The following is a 13,914-nucleotide window of genomic DNA, read 5'->3' on the forward strand; positions in this document are numbered from 1 at the left end:
ATCGTAGGCGTACTGGCGATGAAATTGTTGGGTGTAAAAAGTACAAAAATAATAAAGCACTGTAAAACTTAAAACAAAAATTCAGTTTTCTCCAAATTTCAGTTGTGTTGACGAAACCCCTAGACTTCTCTCAAGTACCCCTAACGGTACTCATACCACTGGTTGAGAAACACTGGTCTAGATGGTGCTTGGTCCTGCTGTGAGAGTAGGGTGCTGAACTCGATGACCTCTTGAAGTCCCTTCCAGTTCTAGGGTTCTATGATTCTATTAGCTCTTTTACAATAATGGTTCTGATTAATTCATAGTATTGACTAAAATGGAATTTGGCAGGATATTGATTTGGGCCAGTATTTTTATCAGAACTTACATTTGAATGGTAGCTTCAAACTAACAACACTATGAAGACTTGAAAGGAATTTTTACTGAGCAGAACACCCAATGAGCTTTTTATAAAATGTTTATTAATTAACCCTGGGTGAAATGAATTGCAAGGAAAAGGAAAAGTACACACATAAAACAAATTATGAAAGAAGAAAAATTAAAACTGAAAACCATCACAAATCTCAGGTATAAAAATTTGTATTTATATTACAATGAAAAAAATGATACAACACATTACTTCAGTGTGTGCTACTGAGTGTAGCATGCACAATGTATGTGTGTACAAATGAATGTTTACAGTATAATACATCTTAGAAACTATGAAGCGTTCCTTTTCAGATATATATTCCAATGGCTCTGGCACAGAATGTGCCCAGTACACCTTTAGAATTTCACCAGAAACATAACCTCCACAGCAGAAGGATTTTTTTCAGTGCCTACCATGTACTTCACACATAGTGAAATATCACTCAGTAAGACTTTTTATTGCACAGACCCTTTAAACCACATACATTGAATGTCACCACACTTTATATCCGCATTACCTATGCAAAGTTGATGGCTGAAGTTAGATTGCCTTCACTGTGATTCATTACCAAGTTATTCTATAGGTGTACTTGGGTCACCAGGAATCTTTGTTGATATTTATTTCTAGAATTTAGGATAATGACAGCCCAAATTATTTCTAGTAGTTCCCACTTATACTCTGCCTACATTTTAAGTAATTAGCACACATAACTTATTTATTTCTTTTGGAACTATCAATTAGGAATTCCTTTCATTCACTAACCACACTAACACATATTCATTGCTGGTGAAATGTCTCTCATATTTGATTAATTTTATATGTTTTGTTTTATTAGTAAATAAATGCAGCTCTCCTTTTAAAAAACAAACCTAAATTTAGTCATTGCATTCCATTTTGGAAAGGGTTGGATTGATGGATTGAATGTTTTGACACAATTTTTTTAAACACAAGGCACTAGCTTCCCACAGTAAATAAATGTAATGAAAGATTCTGAAATTTAGTTTTTAAACATTAATAAAACAAAGTCTTCACAAAACAAATATATAAAATTGGTATCTTTTGTTCAATGATTGTGCTGGGTGGGTTCATATTTGAGAAGCATTTTATTTTGCATATGCAAGTGACATCTGAGGAAGAAAACACCGTGATAATTAAATAGATTAATATTTGAATTAACATTGATTAAAGGGCCAAGAGATCACTTGTCCTACTTGTATACACTGTTTTATAAAACTGCAAAAGAACCAGGGACTATATTCCACAATTGAGCAAGCTTTAGTGTATTACACAAGAGAACACTTATAGATCAAACTCACATGCACACAATCTCTTACCATTTTTTAAATGTTGTGATTAATTTATCATTTTGACTGAAAATACTAAAATAACATTAGTTTGATAGAACTTATGGTAAGAAGAAAATCAAAGCTAGATAAATATCAAACAAAAATTCTCCATTTGTCATATGTACTCTCTAGATAATTACAAACTACCTCTTTGCCAAAATTCAAGTTGCAGTTGATGTATCTGATCCAATACCCATTCAAGACAGTGAGAGTCTTTTCTCTCATTTAAAATAGGAATTGTACTATGTCCTAGCACATACTTCCAAATTTAAAGAAAGTTTTACAATAAGAAATTAACATTTAATATTTTTGTAAATACCAGAAATGAACATTATCCTTGTCACTGATTTTTTTTGGGGGGGAAGTGGGAGGTATTTCTGCACTCTTCATTCTGGCAAAACTTGTATTGAAGTCAGTAGGCAAATTACATAAGGAAATACAGGATTCATTTCTTGCATAAGATTATGCCCTTAGATCTTCAGCTCCTGATATTTTGACTCCTAAAAAGGAAAGGGCAGGTTGGTTGGTCCTCCATCCAATTGTGGAAACACAGCTGTGGAGGGGTAGGATGGGGTAGTCAGGGGATATGCATTCTCCCCCTAAATCTTGTGGGAAATATTGGAAAAATGATTGCTGCCTCAAGCATTTTGACTTTTTCATTGCCTCACCCATGCAGAGAAAACACAACAGGACTCAAGTGGAACTGAGGAGCTGGCAAACAGTAGGCACCAGAACAAGTGCAGAGGCACAGATCCTGGCTAGGACCAGGTCTCTTCCAGATACCTGGGACCTGCAGGTTCTGAAGGCAGACATTCCTCCTTGTTCCATGGGTAGAAGAACAGTCAAACCTTCTCATACCTTTATGGAACAATTTGAGAAAATTCTGCAAGGAGAATTTCATAGCAATTTTCTCTAGACCTTCTTTCATGAGAGAGAAGCTCCAGCACCATACTTCTTTCCACATTAGAAAGTGCAAAAGAAAGAAATTCAGAAATGTGACATTCTCAACTTTAAAAACATTGTAACACAACAGGGCAGGATGACTGGATTAAGTGCAGTTACTCCAAGAAAATGATTAAATATCTCTTCCCCAATTCCCACTCCGCCTTTTTTTAATCACAGCTCCAATAATTACTCACACAAAAAACAATAGCGAACATCCACTTTAAAATTATTTAAGAAAAACAGGAAACTGTATTCATCCCTAGTTGGCATGCCATAAAGTAATGTCATAATTAATATCACTGATGAATAGGGTGGAGAATAATGTTTTGGAACAGCATCATAGGGCTCCATCTGTCACCACAAAAATCAAAGGGCAATAGATAAGAGTTCTTAGCACTTTGGTATGGGAATGATATTGTTTGGGCTTTCGATCTGATCCTGTACACCCTTACTCATGCAAATAGGACATTGGTTATGCCACTGATTTCAATGGGACTACTTTTGTTAGGAAAGATTTGCAGGAATGGGTCCCATATCTGAAAGTGTTATATTGCATCAGACTTTAATTAAGACAAACACTTTATGAAAATTATGCCATATTTTTAGTCTTGATAACGGTTACTGTAGCAATATGCAAAAGAAAAAAATAAAACCCTTTTTATTTCCATTCAGATTATTGGAGTAATTTTTATTGAAAATATAGGATCTACAAAGGCATGGATACCCAGCGTGGAAGAACTCATTAATTTAGCACATTCATCTTTAAAAGGAGAAGTTCAGATCAACATGAAGTACAACAATGTTGGATTTAAAATCTCTACTCTCCTTCTGTGAGTTTCAAATCTCTTTTTATTAGGAGGTTCTGTGCAAGAGCTGCTTGTCATGAAAGGAAACACTTTACAATTCATGAATGTGTTCATTATATAATAAATGAACAGCAACAATATACTAGCCTTTTTTCCCGTTAACAGTCGTGTGTTAAAGTAAACACTTGATTTTTCCAGATTTGGAAATTAGTTACATATGCACCAAAGGAGCTAGTAATATCTGCTGCTTGTCAGCTACACACAATGAGTATATTGCTGTGTGTCTTCCCCAACAACGAGGATTTTAGTAATATGCAAAGGTGTACAACATAATACCAAAACCTGCATCACAGAAAAAGGTTAATTGTTGTTTTTTATTATTCAGCTGCCAGAGTTTATAACCTTAAGTTCCTCCCCAAATCCAAAGTAGGGATGGCCATAAATTAGGTTATGTAACTTAAAAGTATACATTTTCCTTGTTGGCAAGTTCCAAGCAGTAAGCGAGAGTGCAAACAAGGATTGTAAGCTGCCACAAAATGTATTTTTATTTCTACTCTGTGTTGTAAGAACCAAAGGGAGGCCACATATGTTTAATGTTGAAAGAAAAACTGAATCTTTGTTTTGATCATTATGGTCAGTATGTCATGAGATCTTTATATTAGAATATTAAAATGGTACCACAGTTAGACATCCTATAGCATTATACAATACATTTATTTCCATAGCCATTTAATATTGGTCTCACAGAGACCCTGGCTCAAAAAGCTAACAAAATGTAAATCTGTGTGCCAAGGAATTAAAGGAAGGGCCTCTATGAAGCAAAATGTAATTAATGGTTAACCCTCACCAAAATCTTATAATTGTACTAAAAGCCACATGGATAGAACATGAGAGGATTCATAACTCTCTGCTTCATCTGTAATAAGATGGACAACTGACCATTCAAACAGAAGGTCTTGAAAGAAACAAAGCTTAGTTGCCTTTAAACAATGAAAAAGGAGAGACACACATAAATGGTCACCAAGGCACAATATGACAAGGGTGAAGAGTCCCTGAGACTCTGGTTTGGGTCTGTACCATTCCCCTCCCTATACAAGTAAATGAGAACATTTAGGAAAATATAATACAAAATCTCTTACAGGAAATATAGACTACACTTGCTAAAATCACCTCTCTAAAAGTGTTTATAGCTTTTTTCTTTTCTTTTTTTTTTTTCTTTTTTTAAAAGACCTTCTTTATACAGATAATGCAAAGACTGGTCCATTTTTTTCTTACCCAGCAAGCCAAGCTCTAATGACTTCACTAAGCCAAAGTTGTATTAAAATACATCTTCGTAGTATTGCTACAATTTGGGTAAATATGTTCTGAACAGCTTGATGAGTACTAAATAAATTTTGCTGTTTTACAGCATACACTTTATTTTTTTGCACTTTAAGAATAGAAAATGCAATCATAGCGTGCAAAAGAAGAAAAATGATTAATTATCCTCTAGCTGAATACTGTAATTATAAGCCATGCCTTCCATTAAAATGTATTGGCAGCTATAAATAGGAAAAAAAGAAACTTTAGGAAACATTCCTTGTAAGGAGAGGTTTAATTATCAAAATCTGGATCATTTTGAGATCTGTATTCTCTATACAAATACTGAAATGCTTCAAATGTCATCTCTTCCATGATAACAGGTTAACACTGAAATGTTGCTGTGTGCTAGCTCTGTTATTATTGAGAGAATGATTTGCTGATGGGTGGCTGTTGAACACAAAAAGCAAAAGAAAGTTGAGAATCCCATATGAAGTCATTATTAGAGCTGGCTTTTTTCCTCCCCATTTTGAAGTACAGTAGTGACTTGTTAATATGATCTTTTTTCTAAAGATCATCTGAGATTTGGAGATTTTTTTTCTGTCTGCCTCTCTCAAACATAACTAGTAAAAGAATTTATACTCTACAGCCTGCTATAAAGCATTAATAATTTTTCATTAAAAACAAGAAAAAAGTAGTTGGATTTTTATAGCTTTCACTCACTAACACATCATAGATTCTATTTAATCTTCAATATCTGAAAATGGTTTCTGCAAAATCAAAATGATTTTATTAAACTTCCTTATGCCATCATATGCTTCCAACAGTTTGAATGTAATACTTCTTGCATGGAATGATATGATTTTTTTAAATTTGCAGTATGGCTACATCAAGCTAGCTTTAAGTCACAACTGTACCTAACCACAGTTCTCTGCAACAAAACCATGATTTACAATATCAAATATTGTGGTTACAGTGCAGGGAACCGTGGATACGAAACCTCCATTTCAGAGTGCTGTGGTTGGGGTTTCCCGGAAGAGTGGCAGTTGACACCTCTGGAATTTTCTTCTATAAGTGCTTCAGTTAGATGGTCCTGAGTTGAATTGGTAACTCAGGCATTATGAGAGCCTGGCATTAAGTCTGTGGGAATGTGTATAGCCACCATCACTTGAACTGCTTTGCAAACTGTAGTGGTCTTCAGCATCACTGGCACTTCCAATACTGTCCATTTCACCTGGTGTAAATTCCATTCCTTCAATGTCTACTTCTAAATGAAACACAAAGGGCAGATTTTCAGAAATGCAGGGAATACAGTCAGTTACTACGGACTGATATTGAATATATGATTAAAAGCCTAATATCAAACTCAAATCACGGTTAATTTTCTCAAAATACGTTTTTAAATTTAGTGCTAGTGAAAAGTACCAGACTGAGAGCCCTAGAAATTAAATTCTCTACATACTTATCCACATAACAAATACAGCATGACATCAGCGCTAAGGGCTTTCTCATAACTGTCCTGAACTCTTGCGTGTTGTAGAGCTAAAAAATAATAGTTTCGTTCACAAGACCATTTAATACAGCAATCTTTGATAACACTACCAAAATGTACAGTTAGTGACAACTGTGGTATAGCAATCTGTCCACTGTGATTTCAACTGATACCAACTAGGGATGTTAAATTGCATTTAATCAACTAGTCAATGGTCGATTAGTCAATAAGGGGGGAAACTGCAGAGCTGCAGTGGGGTTAGCGCCAGGCCCTGGGAACTAACCCCCACTGCAGCTCTACCTTTTAAATGTATTAAGAGCAACCAGGTGGTTAATATGTTTAAAAGGCTGAAGTGCAGCGGGGGGGGGGGCCAGGTGAAAACTGGGACAGCTGATTCCTGGCTTGCACCCGGTTCCCCCGCTGCGCTTTAGCCTTTTACATGTATTAAGAACCTGGCTACTCTTAATATATTTAAAAAGCAGAGTCGTGGTGTCTGGGACCAGGCGCAAGCCAGGAATCAGCTGATTCCCAGCTTGCACCTGGTTCCCACTCTCTGCCTCCCCTGCCCCCCACGGAGATGGTGCTAGAGGGAACAGACTTCTAAGCCAGCTCCCCCCAGCACTGGCTCCTGCTCCCCTTTTGCTGCCTCTGACACCAAAGGCAGCATGGTGGGGAAGCAGCGACTAGTCAAGTTACTGCTCGACTTTCTGATAAAAGCTTATGCTTATTGGATAGTTGACTAGTCGCTTATATCCCTAATACCAACAATTCATTTCACAGAAGCCACTGAAAAGCCATCATTTGGTAACAAGTTTGAGTAATTAACAACCCAACAAGGGTGGTACCATAGAGTTGAAAGATCCATATTTTATGACTACTACTTTGAATCACACAACCCAAAATATAGTGATGAGTATCATCCTTGACAAAATCTGCAGGTATATCTAGGTCTGAAAAGTGCTTTCCACAGAAAGCACAGTTTATTAATATAATTTAAGAGAAGATATGCCCATTTTCCCAATCCTTCACAAAAAGAAGTCTAACCAAGTAATACTCAATTTTTTTTTAATTGGCAAAAATGCATGCTCTACAAATGCTGAGTGGCAGTACAAACTGCCTAATGTATTATTGTACCTAGAATTTAAAAACCCCAGATTTTGGCCAAAATTTTCAGACATTTTTAAGTCATTTTCATTGCATAGGGCTTGAAGTGGAACAATGTTTTGTTTATTTGATGTTTAATTATTTTATTAAATAATCTTTTTTTAATTTTCCTTCTGCCTTTATCCTTTTTAAATTTTGCCTGAAAGACAGGTAAACTGGGAAGGTAAACTGATTAATAAAAAATGGATTAAATGTTTTATCTTCCAGCTTACTTGGAAAAATTGAAAACATTTTAAATATAATTTCTGATTTAGAAAAGGCTGTTTTTCACTACAAGTTTTTGTTTGTTTGTTTGAAAAATGTCACTAGCTTTACTTATTGTCCACGAGAGGAAGAACATGGAACAACCAGGAGACAAGCAGTTCTAGAGGCTTACAAGCCATCTGAAGAAATGTCTCAATAAAGAGCCAGATTCTGATATTTTTGCTCACAAGAAGTAGCACCTTGTTTCACAAACAGTCCCATGTATTTCAAAGAAACCACTTTTGGGCTAAAGTGTTACTCATACTGACCAAAGATATCTGCATTTAGCCCCAAAAGCTCAATACTACTCCCAGGGTTCACAAAACTAACACTGACTTAGAAAGGTGCAGGATCAAGTCCAAGGCACCAGTATGGTACATGCATATGGAAAAGAAAATTGCACTGCAGATACTTAAAACAAAAACTGTTATCAAAACCAGGAAATTATAAGCTAAATTGGACATGCCACCCTTAAGTCACAGCTCGCAAGTCAGATCTATTTTCAAAAAGGACTTTATTAGTAACTTCCACTCAAAATTTAAAAAAGCAATACAGGAAGCAATAGACAAGATAAATTCATAGTAGGGGATATTACTCTTGATGCAGGTGTAAAATTTCCATTAATGTTGGTGGGAACTCATCACAATCAGGAAAGAACAGATCCTAAAATGTATTATTAAAATCATGGCATACAGGAATTTGTAAGATAGTTCCCAATACTCTCATACATTTCTGTATGGTTTACTGCCTTTAAAATCCTGGTTTGTTACAGTGCTGCTCACATCCTCTCATAGAAAGTGATGAATGAGCTACTAGATCATGTGCCAGATCATCAACTAGTGAAAATCAAGCTAGGTCCATTGACTTCAATAAAATCATGAAGATTTACAGCACCTGAGGTCTTGCCCTTAGTCTCAAGTACGATGATCTACAGCAGTTGGAAAATGTGATGTAGTCAAGGATTATATTAACTATTATACATCTATATTATAAAACATTTTCTAATATATTACCAATGCTCGCTGGAGTTACCCAGCGTTGCTTGGGAAAGTGGAGGAACAAAATTTAGAAAAACTAGTCCATTATCGTTTTTTGAAGGATAGAAAAGTTGCACTGAGATCTATAGGGATTAAAATATAGATGAATCTGCCTCTCTTCTACACGTTCAGGTGCTCTTGATAAAGCCATTCTTTTTGCACCTGCAGTCTTTCTTCCTAGATGCCTTTTTTTAAATGGCATAATATTTTTATAAAATGGGCTAAAAAATGCAATTTGCTGTGTACTGATACATTTTTTAGGAAAAAAATATAATCTGTTCAATAATTAAAGTGAGTTACTGAAAAACAGAGTCAGTATACATTGTTGAAATATAAGTTGACAGTTGATATAACTGAGGTGAGGAGCCTGAGGGGGAAGGGAGTCGCACACCTGCTGCCGGCACCCGAGCCCACACTCCGCTTCCTTGTCCCTCCTCCGGCTTTAAGTGAATGACTGTCCCACCACTTCCCCCGGGAAGCCGCTTCTTCCTGCACTGCCAAGCTCTGTGCAGCCCCAGGGAGAGGCGTCGGTCTCTCATCTCTTCTCTCCCACATCCCTTAAAACCTTTTCCTGGATGAAAGGTTATCCCTCCACCGGCCTTAGTGAGTGACTGTCCCCGTCGCTTCCCCCAGGAAGCCGCTTCTCCCGCACTGCCAAGCTCTGTGCAGCCCCGGGGAGAGGCATTGGCCTCTCATCTCTTCCCTCCCACAGTACCTTAAAACCTTCTGGATAAAAGGTTATCCCATGCAAAGTTTGGTTGCGGTAGCTCTTATAGTGTCCAAGATATTAGCGCACAAACTTACAAACATTCTCCTTTATATATTAGATATACTAAAATAAACATACTTTCAATAATCTAATTATGAATACAAATTTTAATATACAATAGAGAAGACAAGTTCTTAATGATCTATCATATTGGAGTACATTTCATTTTTAATATTTGCATTGATGACCCATTTACAAATACTCTCAGCTAAATTGTATATTACCTATGTGAAGTAATAACCTTACTTTTTAATTAGTTCCACTGATGACATAAGAATTTACACAGAATTGAACAGATTCCAATGGGACTGTATGCAGAATAAGGCACTACTATATTTGAGTAAGAGTGGCAGAAGCTGGTCCAAAGTTTTAATAAACCAGGAGACCTCTCTTGTTAGATTACCTTGTTCAGAATCAGTGGATATTGTTGATCCCATACTGTCAGTGCGGATACGTTCCATGCCCTGCACAGATAGCTGTTCCAATCTGCGTTTGAGGTAGCGGTGCTCCCGCTGTAACTGTTCTTTAATATTTAGAGCTTTTCGGTCCTGTTCTTCCAATTTCTTTGGGGGTGAAAAATCCATAATTAAATAATTAATTTATACCAATTTTAAAAATGTAAGTAACTTTTTTCAAAATATTTTGATCTATGTTTCTCATATATATGTGTGTAATGTTTAACAATACAAATATATGTGATGGGCCAAAATCTTTTCTTTAGTTCCATTGACTTCAGGAGTTTCAAGCATGCAAGCCGTAGTGAGTCTGGCCCATGACAGAACACCCACACTTGGAAAATATGCCTTAGAAATTGCTAAGCAACTAGTAAGGCTCTCTCAGACTATGGCCCAATTATTGTTGCATTAGTGCAAGGAAATACTTAAATCACTGTGTCACAGGGTCCCCCCACCCCACATTACAAAAATTAGCTTATGAATATGTATAACTCAAAGATGCTTTATGCAAAACAGGTCATCTAGCCTATCATTCAAAAGCCTATGTTCCCTTGAATCTGTATAAAAGGATATACAGTAAGATGGATATATTTGAGGATATGGTCCCTTTGGGGGGGCAGTTGCATTCCTAGATGCTGCCAGCACCCTATAGCTGAGCCCTCCCAGAAGTGAGCTGGTTCAGCATTCAGTGTGTTGCTCTGCTAGTGTGTGGTTACCCCAACTCCGTGCCTTCGCTGGAGAAGACCAGAGCTCCTGGCTCAGCAGGACAGGGTGATGGAGAGCCCCAGAAGGCAGGAAGGTGAGCTCAGTGCCATGGTCAGCACACCAGCTGACAATCCCAAGGGGACTTCTGTGATCCAACCCATCACACACTATACCAATCATTAACAAAAACACATGAAAAATAGGCCATATTAGAATAATACAGAATAAGATAACTAGTTTGCAATAGGGATGTAAGAACTAGTCAACTATCTGATAAGCATAAGCTTATCAGATAGTCGAGTAGTGACTCGACTAGTCGGTCCCCGCCCTTCTCCCACTGCTTCTATCAAAGAGAGGCAGCAAAGGGTGGGAAGCAGGAGCTGGCTTAAAAGTTAGCTTCCTCCAGCACCATCTCCGTGTGGCGAGGAGGAGCTGTGGCACAGTGGGCAAATGAAGCAAGCAGGGCCTGAAGCAGTCCCTGCTCACGTGAGTTCCTACTGTGGAGCTTCAGCCTTTGAAATGTACAAGACCTCTGCGGGCCTCTTGTACCTTTCAAAAGCAGAAGCACTGCAGGGAACATGGGCCCAGAGAGGACTCAAGCAGTCCCCACTTGCCAGCGCTTAAGTCTTTGAACTGTAAGAGTCCCACAGGGCTCTTGTACATTTCAAAACCAGAAGTGCCACTGGGAGCACAGGGCCAAGGGAGACTCAAGCAGTCCCTGCTGACACCATGTTCCCATCTGGAAGAAAATAAGGTGATAGTTAACAGCCAGAATTGATTTGTAAAGAACCAACCACATCAAGCAATCTGATAGCTTTCTTTAATAGGATATCAAGCCTTGTGGATAAGGGAGAAGCGGAGGATATGGTATATCTAGACCAGTGGTTCCCAAACTTTTTGGCATCATGCCCCCCTTTTTGATTTTTGAAAAACCCTCACGTCCTCCCCCACCTCCTCCTGCCCATAGCAGCAAAACTTGTTAAGCAAAAAACAAAAAAAAGAAAAAAGGAACTGAACAGGGCAGCAAAACTTGATGGGGGAGGGGGGAGGCTGGGTCACTTCACGCCCCCTCCCCTCCTGGAATTCGCACTAGCGGACATTTAAAAATGGCAGCGCCCAGCAAGATGCAAATGAAGCCCGAGAAATTCAAATCCCGGGCTTCATTTGCAACTCCGGTTGCCTACATTACCACCCTAGTTCAAACTAGGGTGGTAGTGTAGAAATACCCTCAGAGAGTAGTTATTAACAGTTCACAATCATGCTGGAAGGGCATAACAAGTGGGATTCTTCAGGGATATGTTTTGGGACCAGTTCTGTTCAATGTCTTCATCAACGATTTAGATGATGGCATAGAAAGTAAGGTTATTAAGTTTGCAGATGATACCAAGCTGGGAGGGATTACAAGTGCTTTGGACGAAAGGGTCAAAATTCAAAATAATCTGGACAAACTGGAGAAATGGTCTGAGGTGAATAGAATGAAGTTTAATATGGACAAATGCAAAGTACTCCACTTAGGAAGGAACAATCAGTTTCACACATACAGAATGGGAAGTGACTGTCTAGGAAAGAGTGCTGCTGAAAGTAATCTAGGGGTCATAATGGACCACAAGCTAAATACGAATCAACAGTGTGACACTGCTGCAAAAAAAAGCAAACATGATTCTGGGATGCATTAACAGGTGTGTTGTGAGCAAGACATGAGAAGTTATTCTTCCGCTTTACTCTGCGCTGATTAGGCCTTAGTTGAAGTATTGTGTCTAGTTCTGACCACTACATTTCAAGAAAGATGTGGAGAAATTGGAGAAGGTCCAGAGAAGAGCAACAAGAATGATTAAAGGTCTAGCGAACATGAGCTATGCGGGAAGACGGAAAGATTGGTTCTATTTAGTTAGAAAAGAGAATACTGACAGGGGACAGGATAGCGGTTTTCAAGTATCTAAAAGGGTGTTATAAGGAGGAGGGAGAAAAATTGTTCTCCTTCACCTCCGATGACAGGACAAGAGGCAATGGGCTTAAACTGCAGCAAGAGAAGTTTAGGTTAGACATTAGAAAAACTTCCTAGAGGTCACAGTGGTTAGACAGTGGAATACATTGTCTAGGGAGGTTGTGGAATCTTCATCACTGGAAATATTTTAGAGTAGGTTAGATAGACATCTATGAGGGATGATCTAAATAGTGCTTGATCCTGCCATGAGGCCAGGGGACTGGACTTGATGATCTCTCAAGGTCCCTTCCCATTCTAGTATTCTGTGATTCTATGTAAAATCCCATTTAATTTGTTAACTAGTTAAATGTAGTGTTTAATGGGCTAACCAATTAAAAGGAAGGCATGTGGAGTGGGCCCACAGACAGGCTTCGCCAGTGGCAGGGGATGCTCCGGCTTGCTGTAGCAGCCAGGGCCAGGCCTGCCGTAGCAATCTGGGCCAGGCCTACTGCAGGCAGGGTCTGCTCCAACCCAAGCAGCCCGGACCAGGCCCACCATGGAAAGGGTTGTTCCAGACCATTGGAGCAGCCTAAGCCAGGCCCATCCCAGACGGGGCTGCTCTGGCCAGATAGAGCACCCCTGCCTATGAAGTCTCCACAGCACTGGAGCAGCCACCTGCCCACAGCAGGTGGGAAGCTAATTCAGCCTCCACTGGTTAACCAAAACCGGTAAGCTTCACCCATTAAGGGTGAGGGTTACTGCTTAAGTAGTTAACCATTCACGTCCATATTTCAGAGTAGCCATCTTAAAACATTTGAAGGAAGGAATAATTTGCAATTTTGATCTTGGACATTTGCCTCACATGAAGACTTGTGCAAGGCCAGGCACCATTTGTATTTCTATTATACATAGATAAACACAACATTCCAGTTGGAAAAGAGATTAGCCCACTTATACTTGTTCATTTGCCAGACTACCTGAGCCCAACTGAAAAGATTTCCTTTTCTCCAGCTGCTACTGATCTGCCACAAACTTGAGTTGTTAGGAACACTTTGGCCTTAAATTCTTGATTCAGAGTCAGACTGAAAACTCTGTTTAATACTTTGATGCAAATATCAGTCTGCTGGGGAAGAAGAATGGAATGTTCAAAATCAACTAGAGTGGCTGCCATTTTAACAATATGGATGGAAGACAGGGCTCTCATATGATCAGTCATTGCAGCTACAATAGCAGACCCAGCCAGTTTTCAGAAAAGTAGTGCTGACAATCTGCAAAGCCTCTACACCTGCTGGAGAGAAGCAATCCAGTGGCAATTTGAGA

The 13,914-nt window shown here is 38.5% G+C and overlaps 1 protein-coding gene across 3 annotated transcripts in view; it reads right to left on the reverse strand.

Moving 5' to 3' along the window:
- Window positions 1-441: 441 nt before the first annotated feature.
- MXD4 (MAX dimerization protein 4) overlaps window positions 442-13,914 on the reverse strand; it is a 57,536-nt gene continuing 44,063 nt past the window's right edge. For all 3 annotated transcript variants that reach the window (XM_006134720.5, XM_006134721.5, XM_006134719.5), the window contains exons 5-6: window positions 9,914-10,073; window positions 442-6,072 (exon numbers count right to left, since the gene is read on the reverse strand). In XM_006134720.5, coding sequence (XP_006134782.2) covers window positions 5,924-6,072; window positions 9,914-10,073 — 309 coding nt within the window. In that variant the 3' untranslated portion in view covers window positions 442-5,923. The remainder of the gene's footprint in view (window positions 6,073-9,913; window positions 10,074-13,914) is intronic.

The sequence above is a fragment of the Pelodiscus sinensis genome, chromosome 4, assembly GCF_052426305.1.
Source record: "Pelodiscus sinensis isolate ZL-2025 chromosome 4, ASM5242630v1, whole genome shotgun sequence".
Lineage (NCBI taxonomy): Eukaryota > Metazoa > Chordata > Testudines > Trionychidae > Pelodiscus > Pelodiscus sinensis.